We start from the raw sequence: 17577 nt of genomic DNA, 5'->3' as shown, positions 1-17577 counted from the left end.
TGGCAAGAAAGGGTATAAAAGAAGAAAATCTAATGACATGGCCTCCTTGTTCACCTGATCTGAACCCCATTGAGAACCTGTGGTCCATCATCAAATGTGAGATTTACAAGGAGGGAAAACAGTACACCTCTCTGAACAGTGTCTGGGAGGCTGTGGTTGCTGCTGCACGCAATGTTGATGGTGAACAGATCAAAACACTGACAGAATCCATGGATGGCAGGCTTTTGAGTGTCCTTGCAAAGAAAGGTGGCTATATTGGTCACTGATTTGTTTTTGTTTTGTTTTTGAATGTCAGAAATGTATATTTGTGAATGTTGAGATGTTATATTGGTTTCACTGGTAAAAATAAATAATTGAAATGGGTATATATTTGTTTTTTGTTAAGTTGCCTAATAATTATGCACAGTAATAGTCACCTGCACACACAGATATCCCCCTAAAATAGCTAAAACTAAAAACAAACTAAAAACTACTTCCAAAAATATTCAGCTTTGATATTAATGAGTTTTTTGGGTTCATTGAGAACATGGTTGTTGTTCAATAATAAAATTAATCCTCAAAAATACAACTTGCCTAATAATTCTGCACTCCCTGTAATTGTGCCTTGCGATCCCGTGCATCCGATCGCCTACGGCTGTGGCTACGGTGCCATTCACTTTAATGGCTCGTCACGCCCCACAACGTGTGAAAGAGGACTAAACTTAGAGTCATTTCACACCACAAAGACTGGAACGCAAGCCAGCCACCTCCCTGCATAAGGAAGCGTGGCGGTGCATTGAAATATGGTTTTGATTTTAAATTATTTTTTGTATCAGGACAAGTAGATTGTCATGAGGGACAAGTAGATCAAGCCCCCGCTTTAGTCCTTCGACAAGTATTTTTTTTTTTACATTTCCACACCCTGTACTTTAACCAAGTACTAAGTAAAAGGTCTGAATACTTATGTCAATGTAATATTTTAGTTTTTACTTTTTAATAAATTAGCAAAGATTTTTAACTTTCTGTTTTCACTTTGTCATTATGGGGTATTGAGTACAGAATGATAGGGAAAAACTTGAACAATTATTTTTTCTTTTAGCACAAGGTTGCAACATAACAAAATGTGAAAAAAGTAAAAAGGTCTGAAGTCTCTGAATGCATTGTATTTATCTGATGTGAGAAACTGCATTTCATTAAAGGGGTTAAACCATGATTGATGTAAAAAAATAAAATATCAAACATAATATTGTTAGGGGCTGTGAAAGCTACCTGATGTCAGGCAGGAACTCACAACATCATAAATTACTATGGCGCACCAAGTTCGGGTCAGACGAGCAGTTGTCAGTCCAGAAAACGCAGCTGTTACATGGAGTGTATTTCCCAGACCAAACACACTTATGTGAAACTGGCCTTACATGTGTCTTTTGAGACAGATTTTATTAAAAGACTACATCTTGTTTGAATGAAAAAAATGAACATACACTTAAACGGGTTATCTGAGATTCAGCTGTGATCCCATGCGACCGCCACTTCCAGGGTCACTTGCCGTACATTAGGCACATGATCCCAGCCAGGGATTACAACCTGTAGTGCATGCGTGGGTTTAAATCTCTTGCATGTGTTGCAGACTGTAATCCCGAATGTACAGCACGTGATCCCAGAAGTGGCGGCCACATGGGATCGCAGCCGCATCTCGGATAACCTCTTTAATAATTCATTTAATAAATAATTAGTCACACACTTTAATACAAACATTACTTCTAACCCAAGATAAAGGGAGCTTATCATCACACAATGTATATAGATGTACAATGCTTGCTGGGCACACCAGGAGAAAAGTCACTAAAACTTCACTATTACCTATTCAGGCCCTTTTTTGTGAATGTCCTTAAGAACATAATATACTCACCAAAACATATACTGCTTCATTTATGCCCCAATGTGTATTGCTAACGACTTTTTTTATTTATTAAGGTGTATTTTATGTGGAGGAATTACTGTAAAAACCATTTACCGTAAATGTTAGCAAAAAAATAAAATAAATGATTGAGTACAAAACTGGAAACAGGCTACTAGATACGTGAATACTGTATGTGCGCAATCACACATATCTTACCGTGCAGCATCCTCTTCAAGGAGAAGTTTTACAAATTGCCTAGGTATGTGCAAGGAGAGGATACTCTCAGCCATTTGCTCTAATATGCGTAAGTGGTTTCCATCCGTCGTCGGAAAACGGTACATGCGACAGATTGCCCCACCGAACACTGAAATGTGGAAAATAGAAGTAAACATTATAGTCAAATTTCATACAGCGTCTCAGGAACCAGAACAAACATGTATAGAACAAACACACACAAACATATTTGTTCTTCGGGAGGAAGCCACCTAACACCAGCTATTAAGGAGCTTGGTCAGCTGGGGAAATCTCACAAGAGCGAATGTTTTCCTCAGAATTTTTCCAGCACCAATGGATGTGGACGCTTGCTCCATTTCTACCCATGGCAATTTCAATGTACAATAAATTACTTTCTACAAGTAGATAAAATTAGACAAAAGACAACAGGAAAGAGGGGCATTATTTCTACTCGTACGGGTCATCTGTGTTGTCGTGTATTTGTATGTAATTATATGTAATTACGGTATGTGAACTATAGCGGTTGTGTGAGCTGATGTACTAGCAAGGCAATTTTCACCTGGGATCAATAAAGTTGTATTGTATTGTACGGTATCGTATAGTAGCAGCATCAATGTCAGTGGGGACACTGTCTCCACAATTCTCTCAGGGAACCCCAAAATGCTAAGGGTACTGTCCTCACCATATTCATCATCTTCCTCAGATGAGGAAATCATATTTAGGAAGAAAGTCAGGGCAAATGCTTTTCACCAATAACACTCTGACTCTGAGGTGAATTCCCCTCAGAAACAAGAAACCCCTCGTTTGAGGTATCAGGAAAGGCCCAATGAAGGTGTTTTTGGACAAATAAACATAACACCTGCCCGGGGCAACAAAACTCATTTGAGTAATTTCTCATATTACAGCTAAAAGGTGTTTGCCTCAAACAATTTACTTTAACATGGCTGCTGCAGGTCTCAGTGTGAGGTGAACTGGGACTCAAATGGTAACACAGTACATGGCTTCTTCTAAAAGGGGAAAATTGTTGAGGGTGGGTTTGTCAGGTAGAACGCTCAAATATATTTTTTCTCACATATCTGAATTTTCTGAAGTGAGAGACTTTGCACAGCTAGACTTTTGTTCCCCTGTGGAAAATCGTAATCTATTCAGTCCATACATAAAGTCAAAATAAGATATAGGGCATGCAATTCTTTTGCAGAGTTAAAGAGGCCCTATTCAAACCAACAAACCCATTCGTTCACAGGGTCCAGGGGAGTAGCGGCGGGGGGAGGGGGCAACCGGAGCACACTCGCACTCGGACAGTTCATTTAGATGGTGAAGCAGGGTGGGTAGGAGTTTGGTGTCAATACTAAATCCTTGCTGGAAAGCCTACTAGCTACACCTCTCAAAGATAAACAGCTCAGGAAAAGGAGCCTCAACATAGTCAAATACTTACAAAAACCTCTGTTCAGGCAAGCAAAAAGAGCTATTCATTTCTTCCCATCATTACATAAATTTAAGGGGAAAGATCTCCACAGACCATTGGGTCATAAATTTGACAAGAAATTACCTAGATACAGTATTAGAAACTGTCCTGGATCAAGAAAAAATTTCCACAGCAGATGGAAGGAAGAAGGGCTAGCTAAAGTCATATTTTCCAGGTTCAAAAAACAGACAGATTAATCAGGTCAGTATTAAAGAGGACCTTTTACCGATTATTACACTATGAACTAAGTATACAGACATGGAGAGCGGCGCCCGGGGATCTCACTGCACTTACTATTATCCCCGGGCGCCGCTCCGTTCTCCTGCTATGTCCTCCGGTATCTCTGTTCACTAAGTTATGGTAGGCGGAGTCTGCGCTTGTTCTGCTGTAGCGCTGGCCAATCGCATTGCAGAGCTCACAGCCTGGGAGAAAATAACCTCCCAGGCTGTGAGCTCTGAGCTGCAATTGGCCAGCGCTAGAGCAGAACAAGGGCAGACTCCGCCTACCATAACTTAGTGACTGGAATCTCTGCCTACCATAACTTAGTGAGCGGAGATACCGGAGGGCATAACGGGAGAACGGAGCGGCGCCCGGGGATAATAGTAAGTGCAGTGAGATCCCCGCTCTACATGTCTGTATAGTTAGTTCATACACTGTGTGCAGAATTATTAGGCAAATGAGTATTTTGACCACATCATCCTCTTTATGCATGTTGTCTTACTCCAAGCTGTATAGGCTCGAAAGCACTACCAATTAAGCATATTAGGTGATGTGCATCTCTGTAATGAGAAGGGGTGTGGTCTAATGACATCAACACCCTATATCAGGTGCGCATAATTATTAGGCAACTTCCTTTCCTTTGGCAAAATGGGTCAAAAGAAGGACTTGACAGGCTCAGAAAAGTCAAAAATAGTGAGATATCTTGCAGAGGGATGCAGCACTCTTAAAATTGCAAAGCTTCTGAAGCGTGATCATCGAACAATCAAGCGTTTCATTCAAAATAGTCAACAGGGTCGCAAGAAGCGTGTGGAAAAACCAAGGCGCAAAATAACTGCCCATGAACTGAGAAAAGTCAAGCGTGCAGCTGCCAAGATGCCACTTGCCACCAGTTTGGCCATATTTCAGAGCTGCAACATCACTGGAGTGCCCAAAAGCACAAGGTGTGCAATACTCAGAGACATGGCCAAGGTAAGAAAGGCTGAAAGACGACCACCACTGAACAAGACACACAAGCTGAAACGTCAAGACTGGGCCAAGAAATATCTCAAGACTGATTTTTCTAGGGTTTTATGGACTGATGAAATGAGAGTGAGTCTTGATGGGCCAGATGGATGGGCCCATGGCTGGATTGGTAAAGGGCAGAGAGCTCCAGTCCGACTCAGACGCCAGCAAGGTGGAGGTGGAGTACTGGTTTGGGCTGGTATCATCAAAGATGAGCTTGTGGGGCCTTTTCGGGTTGAGGATGGAGTCAAGCTCAACTCCCAGTCCTACTGCCAGTTTCTGGAAGACACCTTTTTCAAGCAGTGGTACAGGAAGAAGTCTGCATCCTTCAAGAAAACATGATTTTCATGCAGGACAATGCTCCATCACATGCGTCCAAGTACTCCACAGCGTGGCTGGCAAGAAAGGGTATAAAAGAAGAAAATCTAATGACATGGCCTCCTTGTTCACCTGATCTGAACCCCATTGAGAACCTGTGGTCCATCATCAAATGTGAGATTTACAAGGAGGGAAAACAGTACACCTCTCTGAACAGTGTCTGGAAGGCTGTGGTTGCTGCTGCACGCAATGTTGATGGTGAACAGATCAAAACACTGACAGAATCCATGGATGGCAGGCTTTTGAGTGTCCTTGCAAAGAAAGGTGGCTATATTGGTCACTGATTTGTTTTTGTTTTGTTTTTGAATGTCAGAAATGTATATTTGTGAATGTTGAGATGTTATATTGGTTTCACTGGTAAAAATAAATAATTGAAATGGGTATATATTTGTTTTTTGTTAAGTTGCCTAATAATTATGTACAGTAATAGTCACCTGCACACACAGATATCCCCCTAAAATAGCTAAAACTAAAAACAAACTAAAAACTACTTCCAAAAATATTCAGCTTTGATATTAATGAATTTTGTTGGGTTCATTGAGAACATGGTTGTTGTTCGATAATAAAATTAATCCTCAAAAATACAACTTGCCTAATAATTCTGCACTCCCTGTAGTGTAATAATAATAATAATCGGTGAAAGGTCCTCTTTAAATGTAAGGGCTGAAAAAAAAAAATCTTAACCCATTTTCTGCTGTGCTTGCCGATCATCGGCAGGGGCCTGGCTGTAACTGACAGATGGGTCCTTGCTGTGTACGCCGGCATTGCTGAAAACTCTGATGCTGGCAGATTAACCCATTAGATGCCATGGTCAATGTTGACTGCTGCCTTTAAGGGGTTTGCAGAGGTTGGGGGCACCCTCTCTCACAAATCAGCTCCCAGCAATGTGATTTTGGGGTGCCAATGGTGGTCACGTAAGCCAATGAAGCCCAGCTTCCAGGCTGGGTCTCCTAGGAAACTGTCAGTGGGTTCAGACCCCCAAGAGTTGAAGTTCCCTAATGGGAAAAAAATAAAACGTAAAACAGTCAGATGCCATAAAAAAATAAAAATTTAGCCAGAACAGCTATTTTTTTGTTACCCCACCTCCCAAAAAACATATTAAGTGATCAAAAAAAGGTACTAATGAAAAAGCTGCCTCATGATGCAAAAAACAAGCTCTCACACAAGATCATTGGCAAAAAAATAAAAATAAAAATATGGTTGTCAGTAAATGCTTTTAAAGTGTAAAAGTGGTAAAACATAAAAAATATATAAAACTGGTGTCCCTTTAATAGTACTGACCAGCAGAACAAACTAAACATGTCATTTTTCCAGCACAATACATGCCGTGAAAACAAAATCCAATAAGCAGTGGCGGAATTGTTGCCTTTTCTTCATCGTTTTCCAAAAAAACTGAATAAATTGCCATCACAAAATCATATGCACCACAAAAAAGTACCAATGATAACACCATAGGGCAAAAAACATTTGTCCTATACTAAATCGAGTGTGCGGATTACAAATCCAAAGTCAGAATTGTTGTAACACGTCCCAAAATGTTGCTGTGCATAGGTATGCCTTGAATAATTTTGAACAGAACGAGTTTTACTCCAACAATTACCTGATCTACATCAAAGTTTGCGTAGTAAACAGTGTATGAAAATGTAATGGAGTAACAAAATTTCTAAAAGTCTCGTTTTTCAGTTTAAAAGTTTTACTTGAGCAAGGCCCAGTACTGTTAAAAGTGCTTCAGGCATCTGCTTTTGCGTTTGTGAACGGTCATATTTTCCCTTTGCAAAAACCAGCTGTAGTCCCCCCATCATGTTGGGATTCCAGCGGCCTTGATACCTGTTCTCCATTGTAGAAATATCTTTATGGAACCGCTCTCCATGTTTGTAACTTACGTGTCCCAAATTGGGTGGGAAAAAGTCAAGATGGGAATGTAAGAAATGCACTTTTAATGACATTCAGCAGCCAAGTTGTTCATATGCTGTAAGCATGTTGTCTACTAATTCAGCATAGTTTGCAGCTCGTCTGTTCCCAAGGAAGTTCTGCACTACTAGCACAAATGCATCCCAAGCTGCAAGACACACTCGCTTTGTCAGATTCTTGCGCTGATAATAAGTAGTATATTTGCCACATATGTAGCAGAAATTGTCTGGATCGTTAACACATTTGCGTTTATCCATCTTAAGTTTCAAAACTGATAGCACTATAACAGATCACTTTATCAAAATCTGTCCAGCTTGCCTTATATACTTACTGCTGACATTAGCCTGAGTGTGTCCGAACAGGTCTGGACATGTCCTTTGGAATATCTCCAATATAATGCATTAATATTATAACTGAATAGGCTTTGCATATATAACTTAACCCTTTAAGGACCTCTGCCGTACATGTACCGCGGAAGTCCGGTCCCCAAACATGGCGCCCACTTGCATGTGCAGCAGGCGCCACAGCTGCCCGCTTTCTGCTTTTTTAAATAGCAGCGACCCACAGCACATGTATGCGATCAGCCATAAGGCTGATCGCATACATTTTCCCTTCCAGATGCCGTGGTCAAATGTGACCACGGCATCTGCGCAGTCCGGAAGCGGAAGTCGGCTGAGATCGGGGAACCTGTTACATTGATCTAAGAGGCTGAAGCCTCAAGCAGGCTTCGGTGCCTATTAGATGACTATACCAATTAAGGCCACTAGGTGGCAGCATTGTATTGGTATAGTGCAAATGAAGTGTTCAATGATGTCTATATAGACATTAATGAACACAATAGGCAGTCTAATGATTGGCAGTTATTGTCACTCAAAGTGACTTAAAAAAAGTAAAAAAAAAAAAAAAAGTTAAAAACTGTTTTGCAAAAAAAAAAAATTAATTTCAAATCACCCCCCTTTCCTTAAAATAAAAATACTTAAACAATAAAAAAAATAATCATCACCGTGTGCCAAAATGCCCGTACTATTAAAATATAACAATATTAATGGCATACGGCAAATGGCGTAACGGGAAAAAAATAAAAACAGCCAATTTGGCATTTTTTGTCACTTCAACTACCCAATAATTTTTTTATAAAAAGTGATCAAAAGGTCACACCCACTTCAAATACAGCGTTCCGCATAAAATGAGTCCTCACACAGCCCCATACACATAACTACAAAAAAGTTATAGGGGTCAGAATATGGTTATAAAAAAAAGTGTACACCAAAAGGTCACACACTCTAATATTTTGTTGGACCGCCTTTAGCTTTGATTACGGCACGCATTCGATGTGGCATTGTTTCGGTAAGCTTCTGCAATGTGACAAGATTTATTTCCTTCCAGTGTTGCATCAATCTTTCACCAACATCTTGCATTGATGATGGTAGAGTCTGACCGATGCGCAAAGCCTTCTCCAGCACATCCCAAAGATTCTCAATGGGGTTAATGTCTGGACTCTGTGGTGGCCAATCCATGTGTGAAAATGATGTCTCATGTTCCCTGAACCACTCTTTCACATTTTGAGCCCGATGAATTCTGGCATTATCATCTTGGAATATGCCCGTGCCATCAGGGAAGAAAAAAACCATTGATGGAATAACCTGGTCATTCAGTATGTTCAGGTAGTCAGCTGACCTCATTCTTGGAGCACATACTGTTGCTGAACCTAGAACTGACCAACTGCAGCAACCCCAGATCATAGCACTTCCCCCACAGACTTGTACAGTAGGCACTAGGCATGATGGGTGCATCACTTCATCTGCCACTCTTCGTACCCTGATGCACCCATCACTCTGGAACAGGGTAAATCTGGACTCATCCGACCACATGACCTTCTTCCATTGCTCCAGAGTCCAATCTTTAAGCTCCCTAACAAATTGAAGCCTTTTTTTCTGGTTTGCCTCACTGATTAGTGGTTTTCTTACGGCTACACAGCTGTTCAGTCCCAATCCCTTGAGTTCCCTTCGCATTGTGCGTGTGGAAATGCTCTTACTTTCACTATTAAACATAGCCCTGAGTTCTACTGTTGTTTTTCTTCGATTCGATTTCACCAAACGTTTAAGCGATCGCCGATCACAATCATTCAGGATTTTTTTCCCTCCACATTTCTTCCTCGAATTCGATGGGTCCCCACTATCCTTTCAGTTTTTAATAATGCGTTGGACAGTTTTTAACTCAATTTTAGTAGTTTCTGCAATCGCCTTAGATGTTTTCTCTGCTTGATACATACCAATGATTTGACCCTTCTCAAACAGACTAACATCTTTTCCACGACCACGAGATGTGTCTTTCGACATGGTTGTTTAAGGAATGAGAAGCAACTCATTGCATCAGTTTGGGTTAAATAACTTATTGCCAGCTGAAAGATAATCGCCCATGCAGTAATTATCCAATAGGAGGCTCATAAATATTTTCTTAGTTAAATCCAGGTGGCAACTTTTTTTTTGGACAGGCAGTTTATATAGAAATCAATTTTAGTTAAGTAGTGTGTAGGTTTGTGCATTTTTTTTCCTACTCTTTTCTCTATATTTCAAATTTATAACAAGCCCCTTCACGTGTGAAAATACTACATACACACCCCATACTAAATAAAGTTTTACATATTTCACACAAAACACCTCAATAAAATAAAAATGGCCCGTCCGTCCTAACGAGTTTACTCAGCTGAAGAGGCATACACGTATCTTGCCTCTGATACTGAGTCTGCCAGTGAGGGAGAAGAGGATGCCACTTTCCTCTACTCCTCTACCCCCTCATCATCATCATCATCATCCGCTGATGAGTGACCCTCTAGAAGACGCCCCAGGGTAGCAGCGGAGGCAGCCCCCCATAGTGATCCCATATGAACCCCACAACCCTGACGATTATCAGCCCCAAAATTCTGGATTTTGTGAGCAACTCCGGAATAAAGATAGACAGTGCGGGCTTCACAGAACAAGATTTTTTCTAAATATTCTCTGAAGATTTTGTAAATTTAATGGCAGCCCAAACCAATTTGTACGCCCAACAATTTATAGCTCAGAACCCTACTTCGCCATATGCTAGACCCCTAGGTTGGACCTCAGTAAGTGCAGCAGAGATGATGACATTTTGGGGACTCGTGCTGCATATGGGCGTAGCAAAGAAACCAAATGTCAGACAATATTGGAGTTCAGACATTTTCTACCAGACTCCAATTTACAGTAACACCATGACCCGGAACCATTTTGAGTCAATTCAGAAATTCCTACACTACAACGACAATACACAGTGCCCACCCCAAAATTGGGGTCTGCTAGTAATTATAATTTTTTTCACAAATATGTGCTTTGAAATGCTTTCCAAGTATTTCTGTCTTCTGTGAGGCACCTGTTTACTGAAAAGTACCCTTTCTACTACTTAAAATGTTCGTATTGGGGTGCTCTTTCCGAAATGGGGTCACTTGTTGAGGTTTGTCATTTCTGGTGACCTCAGGAATTTATTTAATGCGACATGGTACCTAAAATACATGTCTGCCAATTCAGTTCAGCAAAATCCATATTTAGCTGTTTGACTCTAGAGCCCTGCCATGCGCCCATACATAATTTTTTTGAGCACATATGGGGTGTAGGTGTATTCGGAGGGAAATGGGGAACAAAATGTGGGGTGCATTTTGTCCTGTTACCCCTTGTGAAAGTGAAAAATTGGGGCCTGCTAGTAATTTTTCATTTTTACAAATGTGTGCTTTGAAATCCTTTCTCTAGTATTTCTGCCTTCTGTGAGACATCTGTTTGCTGAAAAGTACCCTTTCTACCACTTAAAATGTTCATACATTTTGGGTAAATTTGGTATTTTTTTTTATAAATAAAAAAAATATTTTGACTCACTTTTACCACTATCATGTAGTACAGTATGTGATGAGAAAATATCAGAATGGCCTGGATAAGTAAAAGCGTTTTAAAGTTATTACCACATAAAGTGACATGTCAGATTTGCTAAAAAATGGCCTGGTCCTTAAGGTGAAAAATGGCAGGGTCCTGAAGGGGTTAAAAATGCTAACCCAAAAAAACAAACACAAACTGTTTGCGGAAGCAGGATTTTACCATACTACTCTGCACAAAGTGTCTAACTTTTCTAGGGTTCATTCTGGATATGACAAAATCACAGAAATAAGATAATAATGCACTTAGTATAGTAGATGCTAGCATTATATATGGACAAAGTCCTCACTCTGACATGATAAAATCTGTGCACATCTGTGCCCGCCTTACCATTCATTCTGGATATGACAACCAGAAGAGAAATGGTTCAAAGTACTGAAATAGATCAAAAGTAACCAAAGAGACAGTCTCTCTAAAAACAATGGCCAGCATAATAGGGAAATAAATAGAAATGCAACCAGCTTTCAAAACATTACCATTATTGTGTCTTCAGAAACAGATATGCGTGTAGTAAGAAACGTTAATGTGAACCTTTTTATAGGCGCTGTATACAGGAGACTTTATAGAAAGTAGGTATTGGTAAAAAAAAGGATTTGTTTTATTCCAAGTCGACATGTTTCAAGGGTGTACAGCCCTCTTCATCAGGACAATAATAGAATATTGCTGATTTTAACAGTGTTTTGGCGCGCAAAGAGCCCGTTGATTGTGGGCCGGAACATGTGGGAGTGGCAGTGGTAGGATGCTGCTCGGGACCCGCCTCCTGCACCGGAGATGTCAGTGGGGTGAGAAGCGCTGCTTGGGACCCGCCTCCTGCACAGAGATATCAGCAGAAGCGCTGCTCGGGTCCGGACCCTTCTGTCATAGATTGTGTCAGAATGGCAGATTCCGGTGCAGTACCGCCTGCTATGCGTGGATGACAGGGGAATGAGAAGCGCTACTATATTCTGTTACAGGCTCATTCGGCTTATTATGTTACAGAGTGTTTTGCTCTACACAACGGGTTACATTTATATCAGAGATAGTCGGGCGTCCCGGGGAGCAGTTCCTCTGTGTATGCTCCAAGTCAAATATAGCCGTATGGTCACCACTGTCCGTGGATACTTCTAGATATGCGTGATCTGGATGAATAAGCGTGTCCTCGTATAACTGTTCCTAATTGGCTATGGTGTTAGGGTGGAGGCCATACCGTTGAGGAAACACTGACGGAGTCCCCTAATCACATTAACAGCGAGATAGAACCAGGGTTGTGTATGGGGACTGTCACTTTACATCATTCTTTACACAGTGACATAGCGAGTGGTTAGTTCCTCATAGATATGCTCCTTGACCTAAACTCATTTCAAATCAAACAGTTGAATGTACCCAATATTTCTACATTTGTATAAGACCTAGAATTCATGGTTAAAGAACGGTCCCATTCATGAGGTTGGTAGGATCGGTGTAAAGTATATCAGGATGGCAGGAGGTTACTATTAAAAATCATGTAAAAATAATAAAAAAATATATGCTTTCGTGTGTATAATAAATAAATAGTGCATGGAAATAAAATAATGGTAAAAAATGTTTTTGGGGAAAAAAGATGTATGGTACCCCTATTACTGGTGTCTGTACAGGCTATGAGGGAAAGGGACTATATATTTGCATGGCTACATATTTCCCGATGGTGTGTATTGCAGTTATCATAGTCACATAATTATTATAGACAGTGTAAGTACTTTTTAGGGCGACTATGAATATGTGTAGTGCTGTCGTCCTAGAGGATGGTCTCACTAATCTCATTTAGGCCGTGTGGTGCGAGAGTATCTACTTGGTACATGCAGTAAACCTTTATTTTTTGTAGGTTGCTGAACCTATTGAATGGGTTTTCTGGTATATAATCAATTGGGGTGATTATTAGTGGGTGGTTTCCTTTTTCAGGGGTAGATGCGCAATGTCTAGACACGCTGTTTTTGGAATATTGTCTCTGTATGTTATATCTGTGCTGGTTCACACGGCAGTGCAAAGGTTGCGTGGTGCGACCAACATATTGAAGCCAACATTTGCATTCAATTAGATATATTACATAACTGCTCTGACATGTCATGTAATGTTTGATTTCGAAGGTGGACCCATTTTTCTTTGAGGTGAAGCTGGTACGGTTATGTGTAATAACCTTGCAGCACAAACAACGTCTAGTTCCACATTTAAAGCTGCCAGTTGGTTTATATGTGTTGATCTTTTGGGCTTTATTATGTTGTTTCGGTTTACTTGGTGCTAGGATATTGTGGGTGCTCTTCTGTAGATTATCCTGGGTTTAGATGGTAGGTATTTTTCCAGGTAGGGATCTTGTTGTACGATGTGCCAGTGTTTGGCTAGTATCGAACGAATGACTTTGTTGGACGTATTGTATTGAGTTATTCGATTTAGACACATTTCTCTTTGTGTTTCTTTGTTTTTCGCACTCTCCAAGCACATATCCTGTGTGCTCAGGGTGCTTCTGATATAGGCGTTCTTTACCAGACCCTTAGGGTATCCCTTGTCTATGAACCTTTTCTGTATGACTTTGGCCTGTTGTCGAAAATCCTCATCATGTGTGCAGTTACGTCTTATACGCTTATACTGACTGTAGGGGATGTTCTGGAGCCATTTTTTGTGATGAAAACTTGAATAGTGAATGTAACTGTTTGTATCGACTAGTTTAAAATATGTTTTTGTGGTGAGATAGTGCCCCCTATTGGTAATGGAGATATCTAGAAATTCTATCTCAACTTTATTGAAATTCGGGGTGAATGAGATTCCCCAGTCAGTGTTATTTAGTTCCTCACAGAAATCTAATGCTGATTGTTCATCTCCGTTCCAGATATTTCTTTCCATGGGATGTTCTTGAGTTCCCAAATTAACTGATTAGAGTCATGGAGACTGGGTAAACTACGGACATATGGCTGTACAAAAAGGTCTAGGTAGTGTGACAAGTTACTTGTTGCAGATTTCGTATTTAATACAATGGGCCTCCCTGGTGGGTTCTCTGTATTCTTTTGGATCTTTGGGAAGTGGTAAAAATATGGAGTACAGGGGGATTTGGGTAGTAAGAAGTTTTTTTCTTTTTTATTGATATATTGTTTATCATATGCATTCTTTATAAGATTGGTCAGTCTCTTATTTATATCTGGAAATTGATTTTCTGAGACTTTTTTGTAATATGATGTATCATTTAGAATATTCTGGGCCTCTTTTTCATAGTCATCCTAGTTCTGTATGACCACTCCACGACCTTTGTCAGCCGGGCGGATTATAATGTCTTTATTATTTTTGAGTTTTTTTAGGGCATTTTTCTCTGGTTTAGTCAAATTATCCTTGTTACCAGGGGTTTCTGATTTGGATGTAATCTTTTTTATGTCTGTAGAGACTAGGTCAAAGAATGTTGGTATGAAATGGCCCTGGTTTTGAAGGGGAAAGAAGTTTGATTTTGGTCAGACTTCCTGATGTGTATACGATTCATTCATACTACTGTTATTGTTTTTGTTTTCATAAGTATTTTTGGTGTTTTCAAATTCAATGGTCTTTTTATTGTCAGATTTCTTCTGAATTTTTGTATGTCTAGATATAGTCCAAATGGATCAACTGGGTTATATGGGCAAAAAGAGAGCCCTTTTTGCAATAGTCTATTTTCTGATGTTAGTGTGTGGGTAGACAGATAAAAAATCTTTACCGTGGATATGGGTTTATGTCGGGTTTCCTTTGGGGGTAGGGAATGATTTTCTACATTTATATTGGCTTTCCTTTTTTGTTGACCTCCTCTACATCCTCGTGTTCTAATTTTCTTTTTCTTGGAGTGGGTTTGAAATATTGGGTGATGCATGGAGTGATTGTTTTTTTTGTCTCCCGACTCTATCATTGTTATTTGGAATGGTGGTGATTTCTTGGCATGATCTCAAAAAGGAACCAGAGCTGTTGCTCCTGAGGCTGTATTATCAATTGTAATAATGGAGTGGTTTATATCTCCAATCTCCTGTGATGATGTTTGGTGCACAGTTCCAGTCAGGTCCATAAATATTGGGACATCGACACAATTCTAACATTTTTGGCTCTATACACCACCACAATGGATTTGAAATTAAACGAACAAGATGTGCTTTAGCTGCAGACTGTCAGCTTTAATTTGAGGGTATTTACATCCAAATCAGGTGAACGGTGTAGGAATTACAACAGTTTGCATATGTCCCCCCACTTGTTAAGGGACCAAAAGTAATGGGACAATTGGCTTCTCAGCTGTTCCATGGCCAGGTGTGTGTTATTCCCTCATTATCCCAATTACAATGAGCAGATAAATGGTCCAGAGTTCATTTCAAGTCTGCTATTTGCATTTGAAATCTGTTGCTGTCAACTCTCAAGATGAGATCCAAAGAGCTGTCACTATCAGTGAAGCAAGCCATCATTAGGCTAAAAAAACAAAACAAACCCATCAGAGAGATAGCAAAAACATTAGGCGTGGCCAAAAAGGAGACTTTTGTATTACTTACCAGTAAAGTCTCTTTCTCGCTCTTCCTTGGGGGACACAGGAAACCATGGGTATAGCTCTGCTCCCTAGGAGGCGTGACACTAAGTGAAAGCTGTAAGCCCCTCCTCCATCAGCTATACCCTTCAGCCTGGAGAGAGAGACTACCAGTTGCGTGTCCAAGTAGTGAAAGATAACCACCAACCGGAAAAAAGGAACTGTCAAGCCCCAACGGGGGCAACCAAGCCGGAACCACAACTGTAAACCCAAATGAAGGGTGGGTGCTGTGTCCCCCAAGGAAGAGCGAGAAAGAGACTTTACTGGTAAGTAATACAAAAGTCTCCTTTTCTCGCCCATATTCCTTGGGGGACACAGGAAACCATGGGACGTTCCAGAGCAGTCCCAGAAGGGAGGGACCAGAACAACTAGACCAACACCAGAGGCATCAATCAACTGCCGCCTGCAACACCAGACGGCCTAAAGCAGCGTCAGCCGACGCATGAGTATGCACCCTGTAGAACTTGGTGAAAGTGTGCAAGGAGGACCACGTGGCCGCCTTGCAAATCTGCTCCGTAGAAGCCCGATTCCTCTGAGCCCAGGAAGCTCCGATCGCTCTAGTGGAGTGAGCGGTAACACCAAGGGGCGGAACCTTGCCCTTGGCGAGATAAGCCTCAGTAACAGCCATCTTGACCAAACGGGCGATAGAAACTTTGGACGCCGCCATCCCTCTGTGCGACCCCTCCGGAACCACAAAGAGCGAGTCAGTACGCCTGAAAGAGCTGGTCACCTCCAGGTAAACCTTGAGCGCCCTGACAACGTCCAGGCGATGAAGCTCCCTCTCCCGGGGGTGGGAAGGGGAAGGACACAAAGAGGGGAGAACGATGTCCTCGTTCAGATGAAAGGCGGAGACCACCTTAGGAAGGAAGGAAGGGACCGGACGAAGGACCACCTTGTCCTGGTGGAACACTAGGAAAGGTTCCAGACAGGAGAGTGCAGCCAATTCGGACACCCTCCGAAGAGAGGTGACGGCCACAAGGAAAATAACCTTGCAGGACAGAAGTCGCAAGGAAACCGTCCGCAGAGGCTCGAAAGGAGAAGCCTGGAGCGCTGAGAGAACCAGGTTCAGGTCCCAGGGCGGTACCGGAGGGCGGTACGGGGGAACCGCGTGAGCCACGCCCTGAAGGAAGGTCTTGACAGGACCAAGGGGGGCCAGTGGGCGCTGAAACAAAATGGACAGCGCAGACACCTGACCCTTCAAAGAACTAAGACCCAGACCTTGGGCGAGTCCGCTCTGCAGGAAGGACAAAACAGTGGGGAGAAAAAAGCGGAGCGGAGGAATCCCCAGATCGGCACAGAACCCCAAATAGGTCCTCCAGGTCCTATAATAGATCCTAGAAGAGGACGGCTTGCGGGCACGGATCATGGTGCGGACGACGTCCGCAGAAAAACCCCTACGTGTCAAGACGGTGGTCTCAACAACCACGCCGTCAAACGTAGGGACCTTAAACGCGGGTGGAAGATCGGTCCCTGAGAGAGAAAATCTTCCCTGGCGGGCAGCGGCCAGGGCGCGTCTGCCAGGAGCAGCATGAGGTCGGCATACCAAGACCGGCGGGGCCAGTCCGGAGCGACCAGAATCACCGAGACGCCCTCCGCCGCGATCTTCCGAAGGACTTTGGGCAGGAGTGGGATGGGAGGGAATATGTACGGACGCGCGAAGCCTCGCCAAGGACGAACGAGGGCGTCGGCTCCGCAAGCTCCCGGATCCCTGGCCCTGGACAGATAGGCGGGGACCTTGTGATTGAACTTGGAGGCCATGAGGTCCACGTCCGGCATGCCCCAACGAAGGCAAATGGCCTCGAATACCTCCGGGTGAAGAGACCACTCGCCGGGGTCGACAGTGGTGCGACTGAGGAAGTCCGCCGCCCAATTGTCCACCCCTGGAATAAAAATTGCCGATAGAGCCGGGACGTGGGCTTCCGCCCAACGGAGAATGCTGGTGACCTCCCGCATCGCTGCAGCGCTGCGAGTGCCCCCCTGGTGGTTTATGTATGCCACGGCCGTGGCGTTGTCCGAT

General features: G+C 42.2%; 1 protein-coding gene across 8 annotated transcripts in view; it reads right to left on the bottom strand.

The window, feature by feature from the left end:
- The window catches only part of INPP4A (inositol polyphosphate-4-phosphatase type I A), a 169900-nt gene that overhangs the window by 59416 nt on the left and 92907 nt on the right, over positions 1 to 17577 (bottom strand). For all 8 annotated transcript variants that reach the window (XM_040425107.1, XM_040425112.1, XM_040425114.1 and 5 more), the window contains one exon: positions 2096 to 2243. In XM_040425107.1, coding sequence (XP_040281041.1) covers positions 2096 to 2243 — 148 coding nt within the window. The remainder of the gene's footprint in view (positions 1 to 2095; positions 2244 to 17577) is intronic.

The sequence above is a fragment of the Bufo bufo genome, chromosome 3, assembly GCF_905171765.1.
Source record: "Bufo bufo chromosome 3, aBufBuf1.1, whole genome shotgun sequence".
In the NCBI taxonomy this organism is placed as follows: Eukaryota; Metazoa; Chordata; class Amphibia; order Anura; family Bufonidae; genus Bufo; species Bufo bufo.
This window is presented reverse-complemented; position numbering and strand designations above follow the sequence as displayed.